At 35.1% G+C, this 24,742-nt stretch overlaps 1 protein-coding gene across 6 annotated transcripts in view; it reads right to left on the reverse strand.

Moving 5' to 3' along the window:
- Nucleotides 1–726: 726 nt before the first annotated feature.
- Nucleotides 727–24,742, reverse strand: part of Rbm41 (RNA binding motif protein 41) — a 51,850-nt gene continuing 27,834 nt past the window's right edge. For 2 of the 6 annotated variants that reach the window (XM_075956684.1, XM_075956683.1), the window contains 3 exons: nt 17,728–18,131; nt 7,743–7,890; nt 727–2,098 (listed from right to left, as the gene is read on the reverse strand). In XM_075956684.1, coding sequence (XP_075812799.1) covers nt 2,055–2,098; nt 7,743–7,890; nt 17,728–18,131 — 596 coding nt within the window. In that variant the 3' untranslated portion in view covers nt 727–2,054. Of the gene's footprint in view, nt 2,099–3,891; nt 4,040–4,582; nt 5,930–7,742; nt 7,891–17,727; nt 18,184–24,742 lie in introns of those variants that run through there. The other 4 variants (XM_075956682.1, XM_075956681.1, XR_012908906.1 and 1 more) reach the window with 3 other exon arrangements.

A 24,742-nucleotide genomic window follows, 5' to 3' on the forward strand; every position in this document is an offset into this window, starting at 1 on the left:
ATAGGCTGGCTTGGAACTCACTGCATAGCTCAGCTTAGTCTTTGTCAGTAAGCTTCCTGTTGTTTGGTCCTGAGTGCATACACTACTCTATCTGGGTCAGATTTTTACATTTTTAATTTTAGGTAGTACTGGAGGTTGAACCTAGGGCCTCATGCATGCTAAACAAAGTGTAATACTAATGAGTTGTATCTCTAGCTATAGAATTGTGGTGGTTTGAATGAGATTGGCCTCATAGGCTCATATGTTTGAATACTTGATCCCTAGTTGGTGAACCTATTAGGGAAGGATTAGAAAGTGTGGCCTTATTGGAAGATTGTTGCACTAGGAATAGGCTTTGAGGTTTCAAAAGACTTGAACCATTCCCAGTGTGCCTCTTTGCTTCCTGTCTGCGGATCAGTATGTGAGCTCTCAGCTGTTTCAGTGCTATGCCTTCTGACATGGCCTGCTGCCATGCTTCCTGCCACAACAGTAATGGACTCCTCTGTGAACTGTAAGACCCAAATAGAACCTTCCTTCTATAAATTACCTTGGCTACGGTGTTTATCACAGCAATAGAAAAGTAAGTAATAAAGAGATTTGGATTTAGTGGCTTCGGCTCACCTAATAGAAACAAAAAGGAAATAAAGTGACTTTGGGTTTTCTGTAGCAATCAGAGATGACACAATGCTTACAATAGTTAATGGAAATGATTGTCTTTGCAGATCTTTGTTTCATTAAAATTACTTTTATTTTTTTTTTAAAAAAATCACACATTAAGATTCATTCTTTTGGTGTATAATTCTCTGAGTTTAACAAACACATACACATTTTAACTATAAATAACATAAAGTTCCCATTACTAAAAAAATCCTTTGTGCCAACACTTGGTATCTCCTGGTTTTTCTGCCTTATTGCTTCACCTTTTCCAGAAAACACACAAATGAAATATAACAGTAAGCAGCCATTTGAGTCTGGCTTCTTCTACTTAGCAAAATACATTTAAGATTTATCCAAGTTGTTGCATATATGGTTCCTTAGTTTTTATTGCTGAGTAGAATTTCATCATCTGGATACACCAGTTTCTGTATCTCTGCACCAGTTGAAAGGTATCTTCGATTTTAGTTTTCTCCATTTGTATGTGGTCTGTAGGTCTAGTAAGGAGGAGGTAAGGTGTTCCACCTAAGACGAAGGAGTCCCTTCTGGGAATCCTGGCTGAGAAGTACATCCCTGGGTAACTGTGCAAGAAGCTGTAACCAGGGTCCTTCACTTCTCATCCCTTACACATTATCAAAAATTGGAGCGTTAATCATGTGAGCAATATAGCAAATGAATAGAAGTTTGTCCTGAGTGAAGTCAGAAATCCTCAGAATGGTTCTGACAAATATTCTGGAAGCTAAGTGTTTGTAAGAATATTTAAAAATTATTTTAATTTAAAAAATATTGAAAAAGGTAAAAAACACTCCGAACCACAACACAAGGTGAAGGTGTCTTTTCAGCTTGTACAGTCCCACTTCCAGAAGGTTTACAGCTTATTATACACATTCCTTATTTCTTTCCTACATTGATTTTGAAATTATCTCTACAAACTATACACATGAACTATTTGCTTAAAAATGTATCCTTACTATACATACATCTCATACATACATACATACATCTTAGTTTATAACTTAATATAAAAACTTGGTACAAGTCACAATATATTCATAGATCGAGTCCACTGTTTTAATGGCTTCATAGTATCCCACTAAATGGATGTGCCATAAGTCATTCGTGTTGACAGATGGACATTTGGATAATGTCCAAGTTCCTATTTTTGTGAGTTTCACTGAGATTCATATGCCACAAAATTCATCCACTTGGTATATTCATCGCTATACAATTATTAATGAAATTTATGAACATTTTCATCTACTTGCAAAGACTTCCCATCCACTCTAGTTATCCCTACATACCCTTTATCTGTGTGTGTGTGTGTGTGTGTGTGTGACCAATTCGGGATACTTCATCTACATCTACATTGAGTCCTACAATTGTCCTTCAGCAGTGACTGGCTTCTTTCACTCAACATATTCTCAGGGTTCTTCCATGTTGTAGTAGTGCATCTCAGAAGAGTTCCCTTAAAAACAAAAACAAAACAGCTTGTGAAGAAATTGGATTACTGTTTCATTAAACATTTAGTAGAATGCAAATAAAATGCAATTTAAGTCTGGACTTTTCTTTGAGGGTCTCTCTCTTATTGGTTATTATGCCTATTCTGACTTCCTTTATTTTGTTGTTGGCACTTATCTTTCTAGAAATTTGTTCATTTTGGGTAGGTCAATTTATTGACACACAAGTATAACACTATTCCATCATATACCTTCTATTTCCCAAAGATCAGTAGCATTACCCCGTCCTTTCTCGTTCTAATAATTAGTCTACCTTTTCCTGTGATATTTAGTAAAAGGTTTGCCAATTTCTTGCTTAGATTAATTGCCTTTTCTTAATTGTATTTTATTCTCTCATTTATCTTGCATGCTTTTTTGTTTTAAGTATAGTTTGCTATTCTTTTCCTACAGCTTAAGATATAAACTGAATTACTGCTATATGATCTTTTTTCTCTTTAAATAGGCTTATCTCTAAACATTTTCTACATAGACAAAGGTAGCTATGAGCCACCTGATGTGGGTACTGAGACTCAAACTCAGGCCTCTATAAGAGCAGGCAAGCACTCTTACCACAGAGCCATTTCTCCAGCCCTCCTTTTGTGTTTCTTTATTGACCTACTTTCTACTTAAGTGTGACTAATTTCCACATTTGGGAGTTTCCCAATTTCTTGTTACTGATTTCTAACCTCTTTTCAGGTGGTCAGAGGACATGCTTTACATCACTTCAGTCTATCTGGATTTTTTTTAAGGCCTGTTTTGTGGTTTAGCTCATGATCTAGCCTGACGACGTTTCATAGGCATGGGATAACGATCTATCTTCTAGTGTTGTAGGGTAGAATGTTCTATAGCTGCTTTTCAGATCTATTCAGTTCACAGTGTTGGAGTATTCTACCTCTTTGTTTAGCACTTGTGTAGCACCTACTTTCAGTAGAAAGGAAACACTGAGTATTTCTGCTTTTCAGAGACTTGTCGATTTCTCCTTTCTTTACTTTCCTGCCCTGTTTCAGGTTACTTTGGGTCTCTGTTGTTATGAAAAATGTAATTAAAATTTTTACATCTTAAAACATTGACCGTTTTAACAAAAAATACAGATCTTTATCTCTAGTTGATATTTTTGTTCCCCTTTCCTCCGAATTTGGGGCACGCTAGCTATTTCTATATGTTACAGGCTTAGCAATATATTAAGGTTATCACTAAAAACAATGATGGTAGTTTTCAAGATGCTGAATTATTTACTGTTTTATAAAATTAGCCATATTTTTACTCCTTTGTTTTATTTGTTCCTATGGATTTCTGCTATTTTTTAGTAAAATAAGCATTATTTCTGATCTTCGTCTGTTACTGGCAAATACATTGACTTTTTTGTTATAGGAGATACAATGCAACTATATACAACTTAATGCAACTTTTAAACATAAGTTAACAAAATCTTAGTACTTGGGAGGCAGAGGCAGGTGGACCTCTGAGTTTGAACCCAGTCTGGTCTAGATAGCAAGTTCCAGGACAATCAGGACTACACAGAGAAATGCTGTCTTCAAAAACCAAAAATAAGTAAATAAATTCGTTAACAAATAAAGGAAAAAGTATTCAAGATTGTCTTTTATAGTCACACACAATCATGTTTGTCTGTTTTATGTATAGATTTAAATTTTTCTCTAAGGTCACTTGCTTTTCAGCTTGACAACGGTCCTCTTGCATGTCTTGTGTGATCTTCTGGCAACAAATTCTCCAGCTTTTAAAAAGTATGTGGGAGGTATTTTACCTTTCATGGCCACCTCCACTGTTTCTGAGATCTTAACTATGTCACTTTTTCTTGGTTTTCGTTTTTGAAACAGGATTTCACTTCTCTTTACACAGGCTGGTTTTGAATCAGGCTCCACTGATTCCCCCCGCCTCGGCCTCCTGAATAGCTGTAAATACAAGAATGTGCCATTTATCAGAAATACCCATTTCTGATAAGAAGTTAGTTGGTAATCTAGAGACCCATGACAAATAATATTTCAGTTTTCTTGGGTTATTTTCATGATTTTCTCTGTCTCTTGAATTTTCAGTATTTTATTATAATGTAACTGCATGGCTTTGTCACTCAATTTGAAATATTTGTAGCCGCTATTTCTGAAGATTTTTTAAATATTTATGTGTAATTTTGTATATATGTATGTGGGAGCACACTTGCCATAGCATATTTCCGGAAATCAGAGATAACTTACTGGAACTGTTTCTCTCCTTCTCTCATGTAGGTCCTAGGGTTTGAACTCAGGTCTTCATGCTTGGTGGTGAGTATCTTTACTTACTAAGCCATGGTCCTCTTGCAGTATTTTTTTTTTGAGACAGGGTTTTTATGTATAACAGTCCTGGTTGTCCTGCAACTCACTTTGTAGACCAGGCTGGCCTTGAACTCACAGAGATCCACCTGCCTCTGCCTCCCAAGTGCTGGGATTAAAGGCTTGCGGCACCACCACCTGGCTGTCTTGCGGTATTTATGCACCTTTCTCCCTTTTTAAATGAAATTCTTATTATATATTGTTCGATGTGCTTAATGGAGTTTCCTACATTTCCTTCACTTTTTCCCCTTGGATGGTATAATCTCATTTAACCCTTACTCAGTGAGGTAAGGAGCAGTATTACTCTACTGTATAGATGAGATCAATGAGGCTCAGATTAAGTGGCTTTTGAAGTTGGTAAACATGTGTGACTATGAGGATCACAGGTCTGACTCCAAAGTTGGTACTACCTAGTCTATACCATATTGTGTTTCTATTCTTCAACAACTATAAACAAATCACTAGGGGTTTGAGGCAGGATGCATTTCTTCTAAAGTATAGAACTTTCTTTCCTGTCCCTATAGTATTCTCTGCTAGTTTGTTCCCTCTTTAAAGTTCATATACCTAATGTTTAATATGTATTAGGCAGTTATTCCATGTTTAATGTCTATTGTTTTGAATTCAAAAGTAGCATGAGATTACCAATATTTTGGCTTAAAAGAAGCCAGCATTATATGTATATATATAATATATAGATATATAGATATATAATATATATCTTTTTGAGGACTGTGAAAACTCAGTGTAAGCAATCATTAAATATGTTGATCAACTCATGAATTTCCCTACTATAACTGTTCAAAGTTCTGACAAAACACAATGAGTTCTAGTAAATAAATATTTTAACACTGAATTAGTTTCAAATCTTTGTATACAGGAAACAGTCTCAGAAAAAGTATTATCTCTAGGACTAAACATTGAAGACTGCAAAAATTTTAAAGAATCTTCAGGAACAATAATGTAACTTACCCTGAGAATTAAAGGTTTTCTATGATCTTAATGCTCAGGGTACTTTCTGCCCTATATAGTGCATGATTATTATCTTTAATACTCAGGATAGTGTCAATTTTATATTGTCATTTTCTAGATTATAAGTATTTAATTATGGGAAATTTTTCTAACAATTCTCTTTAAATGTGGAAAGCCATTGTCCTAATTACTGTCTTTCTAATATTTCCTCTTCACTTTAAAAACAAACTTCTATGTATATATATTCCTAGATTTTAGATTACGATAAAAGAAAGATAGGAGTGTGTGTTTATACACATACATATATCCAAATGTGTATGTACGTGTGTCGATATGTATTCTAGCTACCACTGATTTCTGTACTGCTATCTGTAGCAGATGTTATAAGGGAAGCACCCTGGACAGCTGGCTGTTGCTGTTTGTTCTTTCCAAACTCTATCACCAATATTTTCCCATGAAGTTTATATCCATTTATTTGATGCAATGCTTGCCATGCTATGTCTTTATCTGGAAAAAAAATAAGAAAAATGCATCAAATTATATAGCGCTTAATCACTCAATTATTATTACAAATTTAATTCAGATTGGTTTGCTATAAAATCATGATGCTAAATATTTTTGTCATGCCTATAAGTCCCAATTTGTGTAAGTCAACAAGATTAAATTAGTGGGTAGTAATAGTAATAATAATGACAAAAGACCTTCAAAATGTATATTTGATTCAAATATATAGAAGAAATAAAGATACATAGGGAGTGAACTAAAGAAATATAAGTTAAACATAATTGTAAACATGCCTCTAGATAGATTATGGATATGCAAGCAAATTTTTCAAAATTGTTACACAAATAAAAGAAGTTATTACATTATTGAACATACTTAGCTACTTTTTTCTTTTAGAGGGAAAGTGGTTATGGGACTCCTTATTGGGATAATGAATTTCTCTTACGATATACAGAAAATTTGTGTATGAGAATATATAGTGCATAGCAGGAATATTTAACATATGGGTCTCAGAGACTATATGTAAGAAATAAGGAGGGGTAGACTATGGACAAGAGTCTGTGGAATTATAAGCAGACAATACTGAGATCATTTTGTCTGAGACATCCCACAAATTGTCAAGTGTGTAGTATAGCTGTTAGGATTAGTAAAAAAAGCCACAAATTAAGAAGTGTAAAACTGGGACTGGGAACATGGCTCTGGTAGCAAAATGCTTGCCATGTAAGCATGAGGACTTGAGTTTGGGTCCCTGGTACCCATATAAAACTCCAGGTATGGAAGCATGTATCAGCAACCCTAAAACTCGGGAGGTAGTCCCTTGTAGCTCACTGGCCAGCCAGCCTAGCCATATCAATGAGCTTTCAGTTCAGTGAGAAAATTAAGGTGGAAGAGCAACTAGGGAAGATCCTATAGGTTAGCTTCTGGCCTCTACATACATGCTTATACATATGCATATACACACACACACTATATAAACATGTACACAAATTAATATAAAGCCTTTGTATTATGAATCTTTCAATTAGTAGGTTATATATATTCTGTAAAAATCCTTGAAATTTTAAAAAATTTAATAGGAATTCTCACTTCAAAAGATTAAAAACCAATGCTACAAAGAATCTACAAACCTTCAATGAGACAGAAAAAATAGTACAAGGTTATATGAAAGCAATGGAAAGGAGATCAGCATTTTTAATGTGTAAAATCACTTGCCCACATAAAAATTAGCCAAGTGTCAAAATGTCAAGTTAGGGACAATGAAAGGAACAGATCCTATCTAGCGTCTTTCCACAAAAAACATACTGGCCAATTTATTATTGAAATAAAAATTACTGTATTATTCTTGCACTTAGATTAGAACACAAGCCATGCACTAACATGCAAATGATTTTTGGAAGAAGGTATCATCTTTCAATAATTATGAATTGGTAATGAATTAATGAGCTTAAAATCACTTAGTTCTAAAGGAGTAAGACATGAGTATATGTCTTCTGATAACAATGCAAACATATTAACTATGAATAATTCTGTTATAGAGTAGAAATAGTACTATCAATATAAAGAAAATAAATATTGGTAGGGTAGAAAGGAAATGTCAAAAGTTGGGAAATAGAGGACACCGGGGTAAGGTGGTTATACAATACTGATAGAGAAGAGGAATTAAGTAGAGCAAGGAGGATCTAGGAATACTGGAAATGTATTTTCCTTACTGGCCCCCTTCTATGTGCTAAGGCTATATCTAACTCAGCAAGGTAATATGTTAGCCTCGCGTGAACTGATGGTGCACTGGAGTGATTATCTAGATGAAGCTACTTACTGGGAAAGGTGATGAAAGCCTGCCCTCTCATGCGTCCAGTCATTATTTGGAACTGAATGGGTGGTCCTTTTTTCTCCTGGAAGCGAGCGAATAATGAGATAAGGTCCCTTTCTTTCACCCGAGGACTAAGGTTCTTCAGGTATAGCACCTAATACAAATTGAAAAGTGACAAAAATATCACAGAAAGAAAGCAACTTTTGCATTATGACTTGAATTACTCTCCGATGGGAGACTGAACATTTATCTGTTATTCTCTCCATGTTAAACTCTAAAACTAAAGGCCTGAAACCAACAGGACAGAAAGAACTCAGAAAGTAATAGCAACAAAGTTCTGGAAGATATAAAAATGAATGAGTAGGAATGAAGCACACTAAAAAAGCTCACTAGCAAAGCCTTAGGGCAAAAAAAATCAAGAAGACATTCAATCTTCTTTAAAAGTCTTCAAAAGTCATATGTGGGTTAGGGAGGTGGCTCAGTGGATACAAGTGTGCACAAACATGTGGACCTGATTTTAAATCCCTGGTACCCATGTAAAAAGCTGGGTGGATCCCCAAACCAGTCTAGCTAGTTGATAATTTCTAAACTCAATGAGACCCTATTGCAAAAAGTAAGATGGAGAGAACTAGAGGAAGACATGTGACATTGACCTCTGGCCTCTATGTGTGTGTATGTACACACATGCACACATACACATAATCCTCACACATAAGACACACACACAAGTTTTAAAAGTTGGCACAGTGATAAAAACCTATAGTTCTACCAACTAGGAAGGTTGAGTTGGGATAAGAGTCCAGTCTGGGCAACACAGTGACATCCTGTCTAAAAATTAAATAAATATACAAAAAGGAAAAACCAAACACATGCATAAATGCTTCAAGAATTGATAGCCTTGGGTGGCTTGGGAAATAGATGTCATTAGATAGGATTAAAATGAAGATGGGAAGCTGAAAGCTGTTGTAAAATAAATTAGATCTTTACCCCCTCTGCAATTATAGTACTGGCTGAGGGAAACTCACCAATCCTGGTAGTATATTGAAGGTTAATTGTCAGAAAACGTGGAATGTCTTGTATAGCTGAGGTCAAGAGAAGTATTTTCTGAAAGCAAGACTGAAAGAATGCATACCAAACACTGGGAAACCCATGATCTGACCAACATTCCTCTACCAGAACCTGGTAGTTCCTTTGCAAGAAAGCACAGGGGACAGTCTCCTTTAGGGGCACTAATGCCAAAGAAAGACAAAAATACTAACTTAGAATAGCAGAGTTCTTCAACAAGTGATTCAGCCAGATCGTCTGGGTCATTGTTATTACTATTTTGTTATTGTCATTTGGTCTCATTAATACCCCAGGCTGGTCTAAGACTCACAAACCTCCTGCTTCAGTCTCCTAAGTGCAAGGATTATAAAATATCACCGTGAATTCAAAGTACACAAAGGCCATGATCTCAGAGCTTCTGAACAACTTTACATCCAGAAATAAGGATAGTGATTATCGGGCAAATTAGAAAGGCTTCTAATGTGGAGAATAGAAAACAGGGGCAACAAAAACAAATGAGAGAAAACAGAGACCATGAAGAAAACAGAATTAAACAACAAAAAAACCAACCTGCGACTAATACCCTCAGGATACTATTCTATCAATTAGTAATAGGATGCTATTGAAAGAGAAGGTAGCATATATATAGACTGGAATATTATTTAATCCTTAGAAGGAAAAAAAAAACCTATTGTGAATGAGATTTTCTGGAAAGAAACCATACATTATGCTGAATCCCATAAAATGCTAAAAACTAACTAGAACTTCAATGCCTGTGGGTAGGTTTGGATGATGCAGGCAGAGGGCCTAATTATCATTAATTATCTTGAGCTATCTTTTTAGCCACCCTTCTTAATATCTATTCCTTGCCCCCCTGGGTCTGACCCAACGTGCTTGTCATTGACAAGTGAAATCTTGTGAAATGTATGAACAGATCATTAGCTTCCACCTACCCAAATGCTAAGAATATCATCAGGAAGCATATGAGGCCTATAGCAGAGATTTCTCCACTTGGCTGTAACCCACCTACCTGATGTTTCCACCAATGTACTTGCAAGTACCTTGATTTATGATTTTCTTTGTTTTTCTGTTACTATAAAAAGTCATGAAACTGTTACCATCTTGCAGCATGGATTGTGGGTAATCTAAATTTGCATTACCAGGTCATAGTCACTGATATCTGGCTCAAGAATAAACTATCTCTTATTCTTTTTAAGGTAAAAGTTGAGGTTTTATTGCTTTCCATAAACACTATCAAATGCTATGACACAGATAAACTTTTAGGAGTATATACTAGGTAACAGGAGGACAAATATTATATTATTTTACTTAGACAAAGCATCTTAAAGTAGTCCAGCTCATTGAAGCTAAAAGTATAATGATGGTAAGTTACTGTAAGGGAAAAATGAGGAAGTTGCTTCAGTCATGGAATATGAGAAATCCCTACAAACCTGTGATACAACATTATGCTAAAGCCAACAATACTGCTTTGGGTACTTATATTTTTCCTAGGAAGGTAGATCCAATGTATTATTTAACAACAATACAAAAAGGATGAAAGAGGGGAAAGTAATTTAACAAAGTTTTTGCTTTAAAAATTAGGAAAGAATTCACACTAGAACAGAAAAGACAACAGTCAGGAAATGACTGATATAGTCACTAAAATATATGGAGAAATACATTAAACATCATTAAAGTTACTAAATAGTGGAATCTTTACCACTTAACCTTAGAAAGCAGTGTAAGATTTAAGATTAAGCCCAATACATAGCAGAAGACCGTCAACACAAAACAAATGCAATGGTACTTTTAATTTTTTGTCCCACATTGCTTTGTTTGGGCATCAAAAAAAAATCTTACTGGTCTTTTGCTTATATACTGTGGTTTCTGATTTTGTGTTTTTATGGGTTTTATTTTTTGTGTATGATGCATGTGTCTGTGTGTGCATGTTTTTGTGCCTTATCTTTTCCTTTGGTTTATTTGCCTGTTTGTTTCAGAGAGAGAGAGAGAAGTCGTGGAGTTGGATGGGTGGGGAGGATCTGGGACGACATGGGAGAGGAAAAACTGTGATCAAAATATCTTATATGAAAAAGATTATTTTCAATAAAAATCATTTTAACAGGTTTTAAAAACTGGGAAGGGAGTATGTGGGAACAGATCCCAACTTTCTCTACAATTAGAAAAGATCCATACTGACTGTTTCTTCTCATAAATATATTTTTTCATTTTTCAGTATTTAAAAATATTATGTGTATGAGTGTTTTGTCTGCATGTAAGTTTGTGTGCCATGTACATGCAGTGCCTGTGGATACCAGAAAGGGCGGAAGAGTCCCTGGAATTGGAGTTGCAAACTGTTCATCAGGCAGATGCTGGGAATCAAATCTGGGTCCTCTGGGGAAAAAAACAAAACAAAACAAAACAAAACAAACCAGTACCCTAACTGCTGAGTCACCTCCCAAGCCACATGATTAAAAGGTTTTTTTGGTTGTTGTTGTTGTGGGTTTTTTTTTTTTAAAGAACTTCTGGTCAAGAGGTTGTTCTTTCTTGGTTTTATGTTCTCTGCTGCAAAAGTTTACACACATACTTATATGTACAGATATATCTATGTGTGTATCTAAAACATACATATGTATTTATAGCACGGGCATACAGATATTGGGAGGCCCTAAAATAAGACAAGCATGATTGTGAAACAGCAAAACAGAACCTTCTGCTAGCACTGTGTGATATTTAGTTTTGATTGCATATTTTGAACTTTATATAGTTTATACTCTCTGAATTTATTTGTAACTTTTAAAAAGCCTTACAAATTTGATTTGATTTTTCCAAGCTTAAGTATAATATCCTTATGCTTCATATCCAGTTTCTGACTTAATAAATATCTTACATTTATATGTTATATTCATTTTATTAATAAACTAGTGCTGTTACATTATTAACAAGAGTCCATTCTTTATTTACATTTCCTTAGTTTCTACCTAATGTTATTTTTCTGTTTAAGACACCATCTAGACTACTACCTTTCATGTAGCTGTCGTGTATCTTTAAGCTCCTCTTGACAAGTTTTCAGATTTTCCTTATTATTCATGATTATGAAAATTGTAGTAATACTGGTCAGATTTGGTTTTTATAAAAATAGCCCATTACTAGGTTTTACCTGTTGTTTTTCTTGATGTTAGAATAGAGTGATGACGAGTTATTGGGAAGAAAACTACACTGGCAGAGTTCAGTTTTGGTCACACTGTATACAGCAGAAATGCTAACAACACTGATTTGTGACTGCTGATATTTGCTTTCATTTCCTGCCTGAGGGAGTGCTGGTCAGCTTCCTCCATTAACTGCTTGTCTTCCTTTCCATAGTACTCTTGGGAAACAGGTCAACACAAGCCACTCATAACCAAGCAGCAGGGAATTAAGTTCCTAAGATTTATCTCTTCTCTACTTCCTTCCTCAAGTTTTTAATTCTCAGAACCTGTACAAGATAAGGGTAGTCTATATCTTGAATCATTATTGAAAGTTAAAGTTGTTTAGTTTGTTGCACAGAGAGTTCTAGCTTTGATTATTAGAGTTATCCATCAGTTCCTGTGTTTTATGCTGCTATTTTACCATTGGGTACAAAAGTACTAAAGGCTAATCTTGTGTATTTCCTGTCTGAGTAATAGGACCAGCCATTTATTTCTCTGAAGATCTCTTGTTACATTTGGCAGAGAATGGTATTAGAAGTAATCCATCCTGAGCAAGGGCAAGTTTGATTCATTGGGGGCTTGCCATGCTAATACTAACCTGTGTATAAATGCAGACAAATATTTTTACTACATGTAAACTACGTGTGTCTGGATTAAGTTATATATGAATCCACAGTGATGCTCCCAAATTTAAGCTACTACCGCATGGATCATTTTAATTTTCTCCCTTTATTTATCTCCAAATTCCAACTATGAAAACCTGCGCCTACTATCTGCCAACCATTTACTTAAAGATGTGTGCACAGCAGTATCCGCATTGTTAACCAGGAGACACAACCTTGGCAACCCAGGTGTGGTGTTTATGTACAGTTCCTATTTGCTGCTAGTCTCGCAGATTACACATTTCTAAAGCTAGTACCTTTCCTCCTATCTTTTTAGTGATTTATATACACTTTTTTACTGTTTTATATACTCATAGTATTTACTCTTTTCTGAAATTTTCTAATCTCTGAAACGACTTTTAAATACTTGTGCACAGTAAGAGTCTCTTTGTACTGTGTAGTTTTATATAGTCTCTTGAACATACAACTTGCCTTCACCATTTCATTATCACATAGAATTATTTTATTCACCTAAATGATGTGGGAGTGTCATATATCAATCTGTTGATTTCATTGGCTAAGCAATAAAGAAACTGCTAGGCCCATTGGATAGGCCCACCCTTAGGTGGGTGGAGTAAACAGAACAGAATGCCGGGAGGAAGAGGAAGTGAGGTCAGACTCCACAGCTCTCCTCTCCAGAGCAGACAGACGCCATGCTACCGGCTCCAGGGAAGACGCACGCTATGAAGCTCTGACCCAGGATGGACTTAGGCTAGAATCTTCCCGGTAAGCGCACCTACGGGCGCTACACAGATGATTAGAAATGGGCTAAATTAATATGTGAGAATTAGCCTAGAAGAGGCTAGATAGAGATGGGTCAAGCAGTGTTTAAAAGAATACAGTGTCTGTGTAATTATTTCGGGGCATAAGCTAGCCGGGCAGACGGCTGGGGTTTTGGGGACGTAGCCCCGCCGCCGCGCCCCATATTACTACACCTAAAAATGCTTTAAACTTCACTTTTTCTCTTCTTTCACCCAACTTTTGATAATTAACTATTGTTTTGATGCCTCTCTGTCATTCTGAGTTTTCCAGATTACAAAATAATAAAATGCTTTATTTACATAGTAGCATCTTTTGTTTATTAGATGCATCTAAAGTTTATGTCTTTATATGGTTTGATAGCTCAATTATTTTTGTTGCTAAATTACATTTCACTGCATCCATCTGCCAAATGTATCCATTTGGAGGACATTTTGATTGGTTCTAGTTTTTGGCAATAATGAATAGTCATTGCAAGCATTCACATGCCCTTATATATGTATAAATATATATATATACACATAAAATCAGTTTTGTCATTAATTTTAGTGCATGCTTAATAATGACATCTCATTATTTCATTTGCAATTCCTTGATGAATCTTCTTTGATGAGCCATCTACTTTTATACTTTGACCATTTTTTAAATTGAGTTATTCATTTACTACTGTCAAGTTTTAGGAGTTCTTTGTATATTGTAGATGTAAGTCCTTTGTTAGATATGCATGTGCTGTGAAATATGTCTTTCAATCTACGATATATCTTCTGTATATTTCTAACATGTCTTTCACAGAAAAATTTGCAATTTGAACAAAGTATAATTTGTCATTTTTAATACAAATTGTATTTTTGATGAAAAATACAGCAAAGATAAGGCCACTTAGATTTTATGCCCGTTTTCTTCTAAATATTTTAGAACATTTATTGTTTTCTGCATGGGCCTATCATGTATTTTTAATTAATTTTTTATGATGGAGGAAAGGTTTGTGTCTAGTTTTGAATTTGGATAGCCAGTTGTTCTAGTATCATTTGTATAGAAAAGATTATCATTTCTGCATTGAATTTGCTTTGTAAAAATTCAATTCAGTAATTTCTGTGGACCTAATTTTGAGGTTTCTATATATAATAATAGACTTCATTATAACACTCAAAATGCTTTGATTTAGGACTTTTGCTTCTATGCACAAAACAGGAGGTTGTAATTTTCTTTTATTGTAATATTTTTAACTGGTTTCTGTAATAACCTAAGTGTCATCTCACAAAATGTATTCTCTCTGCTTCTGTTTTACAGAATATAAAAAATCACATTATTTTATCTACGTGTATTCTTTCCTCTATGTTCTTCCTTTACATAAATCTGAATTATTAAGCTATCTAATTTTCCTAGATTTAGGAGAATATTTTTTTATTTACTTATTATGTATACAGTGTTCTGTCTGCATGTATGCCTGCAGACCAGAAGAGGGCGCCAGATCACATTACAGATGGTGGTGAGTCACTATGTAGTTGCTGGGAATTGAACTCAGGACCTCTAGATGAGCTCTTAACCGCTGAGCCATCTTTCTAGCCCAAGAGAATAATTTTATTGTGACAAATTCTCTATATCCTGTTTGTCCAAGAACTGTTAGTTTGCTTCGTCTGTATCAAAAGGATGTTTTCTGGGCGGGTGGGATTTTTTTCTCTCTAAACATAAATATTTCATTCCATTCTCTTCTTGCTTGTGTTGCCTTGTGATACGTCTGATGTAATTCTTTTTGATCCTATATAAAGCATTCATTCTTTTTGCCTTTTTAGTTTGAATATGTTAGCTTAGATGTAGTTTTTGGTATTTATCTTGCTAATATTCTCATGAATGTATGGCTACTAGTCTGCCATTAATTTCAGAAAATACTCAGAAATTAGCAGTCCAAATAACTCTCTTCTTTGTTCTTCTTCTCACACATGTGACACACACACAATAAAAGGAAATCTTTAAAAAATGAAAAGTAATCATTAAAAATAAGAAGGTAAACATATCAAATTATGGGCAAAGGAACAGAAAGCTAACTCAGAGAGTAGAAGGCATAATTAATATAAAAATACATGTACATCTTTACTGGAAAATAGGAATATGCAAATTTAAAAATAAATTACCTTTCTGAACTCTTAAGTAAAGTTAAAAGTCTAATAGAAAGTTTTGTCAAAGATGTGAAGGAAATTTCTGAAATACTCCTTGGTACAAGTGGAAGATATGGATATCCTGTATCAGTAATTTCATTCCTTGGTATGCAACCAAGAAATTCCATTCTTAGACCAAAACTGTTAGTATTTCCTGGGAACACATTGGAAATACAAATTTTCATACCCTTTTCCAGATCCACTAAGTCAAAAACCTGGTGGTGAAGGCCAGCAACCTGTCTTAATAACTTCTTCAGGTGCTTTCTATGTACACTAAAATGTGCGAAATATAAGAGAAGGATATATTGCTCAATATTTTGCCTGAGATCTACAGGAAGAACTACGTTAAACACTATAGCCCATATGTACCATTCCTTTTTTCTACTCTCTCACACTTTGCATGAACAAAAAATATAACTTTTAAGAAACAGTGCTTAACTGTGGGGAATACAACTGTATGGGGTACAATTTGATCTACTATTCTATTCTATTCTTCTATTCATTTCCTTAAAAATAAAGCCTTGCTGGTGTAACCTATGAATCATAGCTTGAAAAATATTGTCTAGGAGGAATGTTTGTACATGGGCAATAAGAGATGTGTACAAGCCAGGCCTGGTGATTTATGTCTAGAATCTAAATTATTTAGGAGGCCAAGGCACGGAGATCACAAGTTCATGATTACTTGGACTATAGATTGAGTTCAAGGATAGCCCATGCAATTAGTGAAATTCTGTCTCAACATTAAGTGAAAAAGAAGTCTATGGAAATAGCTCAAGGGTAAAGAATTTGCCTAGTATTTCCAAGATGTTAGGTTCAATTTCTAGTACTGTGGAAAACCGACAATATACATAACAATGCTTGATACAGATTTATCTGTAGCAGTAAAGTAATGGGGGAAAATAAATTTTAAAAATGGAAAATTAATTATATCATATTTCTATTGTGGATTACTAAATTGTTCCTTGTATTATTAGAAATACAATTTTAAAATATTGGGTATACTGAGTAAAAATAGTAACAGTTTTAAACTGTATAAAACTGTATCTATGGATATCTATAAATATTTATGGATAGCTAAGAAGTACCTGGGGTTAAGATAGGGTTATATTTTGATAAATCCTTTGTAAGTTGACAATATCCTTAGAAATGTACTTAATATACATATAATCTATGGAACACTGCACTTTAGCAACCTGGTACTTCAGAGTGTCAATGGTTTCTACTTATGACACGGAGCTGACTGACTATCAGCTGTGGGTCTTTATGGCTGCCCAGCATCTCAATAAAGTACCATAGCACCATAATGTATATTGCCTGTTTGACAAAAATACAAATTCAAAATTCAGAGTATAGGTTCTACTGAATGCATATTTTTCACATATAATCATGTAAAAGAAAGTAAACTTAGCTATTATTAGTTAGGGACAGTTGTATACCATTTATGTAGTAAATAGATAAAAATGTCCCCAGGAAGAGAACTAGCAAATTCAAAATAGTGGTTAAAACTGGAAAGAAGGAAGAATGGGATTGATGAAGAACACATGAAATTCTTCAGGTACATTCATAATACTTTTCTTATTTTTTAAAACAAAGCAAATATGAAAATTAAGTCTTAGTAAACATGGCTAGCTAAGTATGCAGATATTCCCAATTTATCCATGGGCTATTTATTCTTTGACATGTTAGTAACAGTTCATGACAAAAAGTAAATGAAGGTCAAGCTACCCTTGGAACAGGAATAACATAACAGAAAGGCAGTTCAAGTACTTCAGTATCCCTCCATCCAGTTTTTAAAAACGTGGAACATTATTCTTTACTCTGTTTTCTTAAATTGGACAAAAATGAATGCTTTAGGAATTTTTGCTTTTAACGGAACCCACAACCAGGTAGTCAATCATTAGGAAATATGTGGTTACTTTTCCTATAATTCAGAGCTTTTAGTGGGTAGAAGCTAAATCTCATTTTTATTTAAAAATTCTGAGGAGACTTTAGAACCTAAGAAAGGCACACATAACATGGTAGGAAATAGGCTACTTAAATAGTATGCAGAAAATGATGGTTAAGGACAAACAGAATACCTATGTCATAATCTTTGGCAGAATCAAAGGTAATTTAAAAATACCCTGTTAGGTAGAGGTAAATAAAGTGAGAACAACCCATGTTGTGTTCTCGATTTGGCCTATACCTTGTTTGGTTCCCCTGGGTTATATGAAGAAAACATAGGGATGTTTCGGATCTCCTCCTCTGATAAACGGTTTCTCTGGATCTCATCTTCAGGGATAAATTCTATTGGTTGCGTCAGCTTCTTAGGCCCAGTCCAACACTGCTCAGGTGGAAAATCAATAACTTTTGCCACATGGAGACTGGGGCCTTTACCCTGTGCTGCCTGCTTTCCCTTGTCCTGGAGGAGTGATGGGTTCTCAGCTGTGCCACTATCACCCACTGATGTAGCTGAGACCAGTGAGTGGGAAGCAAAGGGTTCACCTCTCATAAGTTGGAACTCTTCAAGACGCTTTTTCATTATAGTCTCGTGGTAAAAACTTTCCAGGTTGTTCATGGGATCACCTTTGTTCTTCTTTGGGGGTTCATCTGGATCAAGACAAAGAGATATGGAAGTTCTACAAAGCCTCCCCAGTACAACCTTTTAAAAGTTAATAAAAAATAAACTCTGGATCTCAGATACAGAACCTAGTTTAGTGTAGCAAGTGTGTGTATGTGTGTGTACGCACACACATGCAGATGCATGTACATGTAAGTGTGCATGGATCTTAAAACTGCATCTTGCACAAGGTCAAAGTAAGGAAGGCACCCAGAAACCTCAAGCTCATCCAAGTATACATACCTCTAACTCACAAGGACATTTGAGTAGTACCAGAATACCATTTTCATAGTCATTAACTTAGTAATTTCAAATTTATATTTGAATGACTGATTATTTCAGTGACTTTTTAAATACTTGGTTATTTAATCAAGATCTAAATCGGTTTTTGGCTATTACAACTTTTAAATCATTTTTTCTGTTCCATCTCTTCATTAACTTTTCTTCTCCATCTATTGATATTATATAACCATTATCTGTTTGGTGAACAAATTGATTTAATAAAATGTTTTTGATGATAACTTGTTCAAAATTTCTTGACAGTCAAATCTAGTCTAATACAGTTGTCATTGATCACTTATCACTTGTAAATACTTTTTCATCAATTTGGGTCAAATCTAGTCTAATACAGTTGTCATTGGTCACTTACCACTTGTATATACTTTTTTATCAATTTGGGTCAAATCTAGTCTAATACAGTTGTCATTGTTCACTTATCACTTGTATATACTTTTTTATCAATTTGGGTCAAATTTGGTGCATCTCAAATACCTAGTGTGTATGTGTATTTGCTCATAGATACCAAATTATCCAGAACAGATCAAGATCATTTACAATATCCTAGAAAGTTATATTAAAGACTGTTTCTGTAAAGATTTATTTAGATTCATGTTCAACATTTAATGTAAAAATTTTCATATCTAAGTGTATATTTCCTATTGTACCATGTCCAAAGGTACATAATGTTCACTTGCACATTTTTAGTAATGTTGAAATTAATTTGTGAATTTAAGTGGTGTTTGTCACATCCTCAATTATTATGTACACCCATTAAACTTTTACCTAATGGGCTTTATAGTGATTGGTGATTATTTAGATCTATTAACTTATACAAATTACAAAATGGGCCTTCCCTGACTCTATTATTTCATTTGTAGTTTTAATCATCAACCTTTTAGTTTTCCTGAGTATAGTTTATATAAGAAAAGCGCATAAATGCTTGATTCCATCTGTTCTTCATTATTTATGACAATAAGAAACTATTACTTTAGAAATACCTAATGGTAACCAGTGGTTATCTGCAGTACACTTATGAAATCACATATTTTTATAGAATATATGCATTTCAATACATATAGTGATTATTTGCGGTCCCACTTAGATCCCATAAGAAGTCCTTTAAACCAGCTCCTAGTTTGCTTTCTGATTTTCTGGAACAGAAAGCTATCCCAAGCTTATCTTGTACATTTTCTAACTTGAACCTTGACTATTTTCCCAAGATTCCCTGGTTCCTTTAAATGAAAAGTACTTGGAAACTACTATTGTTCATTGTTGCTTCTCAGCCTTTATAGTAGGCAAAGCTAGGCTATTTTATAGGGGAAAAATTGATCTTAAATTTATAAGAACATTTCCAATTCAAATTTAAAATGACAAGGTTTCTATTTAACTCTGGTTTTAGACCTGCATCTCTTTATTTTGTTTGGACAGTTGTTTTGGGGAGACCTGGGGAGCAAACCCAAGGCTGCTTGCCTTCTAGGCAAGAACTTTATCACCAGTTCCTCACATCCTAATAATACTACCAAAGTGCTTTATTATTAGCTTTCTCTAACAACATATTCACAGAATTGAAAAATTCCACAACCAATACTAATATGTCTAATAACAATAAAATGATTGAATATACCTTTATATTTTTGCAGTCCTTAGATTATATATTGTTAGTAATAGATATGTATTACTTCAAAGTCACTACAGTAATTATTTTCTCTGAGTGGTTATGCTATCAACTATGTTTATCATTTGCATCAGGTTTTTAATTTTATGGATTTATTCTTTCTTGAGTTTTGTGTGTATGTGATCCTAAGGTTTGAATCCAGGGCTTAGTGCATGCTAAGTAAGCACCCAATTGTAAACTACACCCCCAGCCATCTTTCCTTTTTGATTATAGTTTTTATTACATTTGTAATCATGCAAAACATGTATATAGCTCTAAAGATTTATACAGCACCTTTACAGAAGTATCATTCCATCTCTGACCCCTTCATTTCTTTCCCTTCCTTCCCCGTAAATAGTATTTCTTCTTAAGGTTGACTTACAGTTCCAGTATTTCCTTTATATATACGTATATAACATATATACATAATAAATGGAATTGATTAGTTATACCTTTCTCCTATATAAATAATGGCCTGAAACTTTCTTTTTTGGATTTAATAATATATCCCATAAATACTTCCATATTAATATAAAAACTGTTTCTATACAATACTTCACTGTACAATAGTTATTCAGATATTCTGCTACTAACAAACACTGAAATACTGGTCTTATATCAAGTCTTATGCTATTTTGAACTAAGCCCTAAAAGTTAGCCATGTGTGTGTTTAATATATATATTTAAAATTTGGTATTTTTCAAACATTTATTTCAAATAAATTCTAAGAAGTGAAATTGCCGAGACGGAGTAAATGCTGATGTAATTTTTATATATAAATTTCACCCTGTATGAGTTGTACTCTTCTGTACTTCTACCAGCAATGCATAAGAGTATTTATATCTTAAGATACAAAAGGTGGACTCAAGAAAAAGAAGTCATAAATTTGAGAGCGAGCAAAAGGGAAATACTAGGAAGGGCTGGAAGGAGGAAAGGGAAGGGGGAAAATACAATTATATTTTAATTTCAAAAACTAAAAATGCTATATTTTATTTATTTATTTATTTATTTATTTATTTATTTATTCATTCATTTATTTATTTATTTATTTTGGTTTTTCGAGACAGGCTTTCTCTGTGGCTTTGGAGCCTGTCCTGGAACTAGCTCTGTAGACCAGGCTGGTCTCGAACTTACAGAGATCCGCCTGCCTCTGCCCCTGAGTGCTGGGATTAAAGGCGTGCGCCACCATCGCCCGGCGAAAATACTGTATTTTTAAAAGGGTACAAAAGGTGTAGTTATTAAGGAAATGACCACCCAATATAGCTTCACTACAATAAAAAAAAATCTTGTTCTTGAAAAGTGTCATAAAGTGTGTCAACAAAATGGCTCAGTGGATAAAGGCACTTGCCACAAAACCTGGTGACCTGAGTTCAATACCTTGGGCCCACATAGGGAAGGAGAGAACTAATTCCCTACAAGTTGTAGTCTGATTTCTACACATATGCTATGACACAAGGCACCCAATGAATAAAAATAAAAGCCATAAATAGACAAAAAAAATCACAGGATAAGATATTTACTACATAGATAACTATTACAGAATGTGAATGCTGGATCAATAAAGTTTCATATATCTGTAAGAAACAGAGATGGGCAACCAAGAGGAAAATGAGCACAAGATTGATGAATCCTCCATAAAAGAGGAAAAAGCCACATAGCTAATAGATATAAAAAAAGTATTTGATCATATTAGAGTTTGGTGAAATGCAGCAAGTCAGATGAGGAGTGAGAGCCATAGAAAAAGATCTGATGTTTGACAGTATATACAATCATGCCAATACCATACCAGCGAGGCTACAGAACCATGGGAGCTGTATGAGCATTCTAAAGTATATACTTAAAAATACTTATTCAATAACCACTATGAGCCAGGCAACACTCTGGGTTCTCAGGAGAGATCAATAAAAGCAAAAACCCTAGGAACTATTTAAAAAGCTGGTTGGAGTCAGGTGAGGTGGCACAAATTTTTAATCCCAGCACTCAGGAATCAGAGAGATGCAGATCTCTGCGAGTTTGAGGCCAACCCAATTTTCATACTGAGTTTCAGACCAGCCAAGCCTGCAGAATGAGACCCTATCTCAAAAAAAATTAATAAAAATAGAGTTGCCAGTTGGCAGATAACATTTAGCAATTTCCCGCTACAAATACATCATAATGAATAGCTATAAAAAAGGCAAAAAGATACTTCTTCACCATCTCCAGGAAGATTAGCCTGGATAGAGAATTTAATCTAGGCCTGCCACAGTGAAATCTAGTGCAGAGCTTCTTTCTACCTTTAGGCCAGTATCTGTGTACTGAGTCGTGAGAATGACATTAGGCTCTGAGGTAGAGGCTACTCCCAAAACCCTGCCTCCATCCTCAGGAGGCACAGTAAACAGTTGAACTCTACCTACTGACATGAAAGCTGAACAGAGCTTTTTCTCAGAGTTCCATGCCAAGACCATCATGGTGAAAGCCAGCATTGGTAGAAACTAAAGGCTCCAAGCAGTCCGAAGCTCAGATACACCTTCTAAGTACATTCCCACATCAGCTGTAGACTTGTATGAGAGATACCCAAGTTTCCATTGTATGAGTGTGGAAATGGGGTACTCTCACTCAACTTTCTGGATTGGACAAGTCCTGACAACTTTGAGGTTCAGCTATGACTCACCTTAGAATCAATTTTAGTGGCCAAGGAACTATTTCTAGTAACTATACCCAAACCACAGCCAACAGCAGGCCGACACTCACAGATGGGAGCTCTACAATTTTCTAGGTACATACACATCAGTGTAGCACACTTGTATTTTGCTATGTATTACGAATACATGGGCCCTGAAGTGTCTGAGCCTCCATGGACCCTTGATGCTGTGAGACTCAGATGTGAGTCAGCTTAGCATCCGTCTAGATAGCTAGCAGTCTACTTATATCAACATTATTCTAACCCTGAGCAGAATAAGATGGTGCAAGACCCCATTCCTGAGGCTGGGACTTTCCTGTGGTGCTCACTTAAAACTAAGCACATAAAATTCCACACCAAGTGGATCTCAAGAGCCCCATCTGCAGGTCTGTCTGCTGTTTCTTTGAAAAATTTAATTAAATGACAAATCACTTGACAACATGCCCAAGAAAATAGGAGAGAAGAAAAAAAAGATTAAAATTATGGACTAAAGAGAAAGTATCACCACTCATGAAAATGATTATAAAGGAATATTGTGAAGAACTTTAAGTCAACAAGAAAGAAAATTTATATGAATTGACAAATTAATAGGCATAAAATTGTCAAAACAGATTCCAAAAGGAGAATAATTTACTAAACCTTTCAAAGGAGGTCGAATCACTAATCAGCTAACTAGCCCAAAGAAACATCCAGGTTCAGTTGGATTCATTAGTGAATTATATGAAATATTTGAGGACTGAAAACCAATCTTGCACAAAAACTTAAAAAGTCAGAGGAAGACAGAATCTTTGTCAATAAATTCTATTGGTACCATGAACACCAAAAGTAAACAAGGCCAGAAGAATAAAAGCACAGACCAATGTCTCTCATGAATGTAAAAACATTAATTGTGATGACATATATATAGCAGTTGGAATAATGTGAGGAAGGCACCATGAGCCAAAGAATGTTAGTGGTTTCTAGAAGCTAAGCAAAGCTCACCTAATCTTGAGAACCATTTTAACAACTTTATCTTAGGACTGAATATTAAGAATAAAGAGGCTGGAGAGACGGTTCAGCAGTTAAGGGCACTGCTCTTCCATGGAAGTTGCATTTGGTTCTAGTATCTATGTCAGACAGCTCAAAATGACCTGTAAAGCCAGCTCAAAGGGATCTGATTCCTTTTCTGGTTTCCAAAGGCACCTTTCACACACATGGGCGCGCGCGCACGCACACACACACACACACACACACACACACACACAAACCAGGCCGGGTGATGGTGGCGCACGCCTTTAATCCTAGCACTTGGGAGGCAGAGGCAGGCGGATCTCTGTGAGTTAGAGACCAGCCTGGTCTACAGAGCTAGTTCCAGGACAGGCTCCAAAGCCACAGAGAAACCCTGTCTCGAAAAACCAAAAAAACAATTACTTTATGATACAGATTGGCCTCTGAACATGGCAGACCTGTTGCACTCAGGAACTCACAGCAGCTATGCTAGCATAAGTCCTGCACAGGATCAAGTCAGCCAACATTGCCAGCTCGGAGCAGGAACAGTAGGGTACTTGGCCTGTACCTCTGAGGAGCTATTGACAGCTGATGGCTTCCATGGGAGGGACTGTCAGTTTTCTTTAAGGGTGTGGCCCCTGGTAAGCTGACCATGCTCCAAAGAAAGACTCTACACCCCATGTGAATATGAGAAACACAAATTGGACTCTAATGGCAATTTTTAAAAAATGAGAATATAGGGAATAAGGAGTGAGTTTATAGATCTGGTAGCAATGAGGAGTAGAGGGCACACATGATCAAACTACAGCTTAACAGTGTATAATGTTCTCAAAGAATTAATAAAAATATTACACTAAAAGAAGATTGGGATTAAAGCAAAGACATTAGCTCATGTACTTCCACTCAACAATGTACTGAAGGTTTTAGAGAATACAAGGCAAAAACAAGTAAACAGTAAGTTTCCAGATTAGAAAATAAGTAAAACTGTCTTTATATATAGGAAACATGCTTTTTTCCCATGT

Source organism: Microtus pennsylvanicus, chromosome X, assembly GCF_037038515.1.
Source record: "Microtus pennsylvanicus isolate mMicPen1 chromosome X, mMicPen1.hap1, whole genome shotgun sequence".
In the NCBI taxonomy this organism is placed as follows: Eukaryota; Metazoa; Chordata; class Mammalia; order Rodentia; family Cricetidae; genus Microtus; species Microtus pennsylvanicus.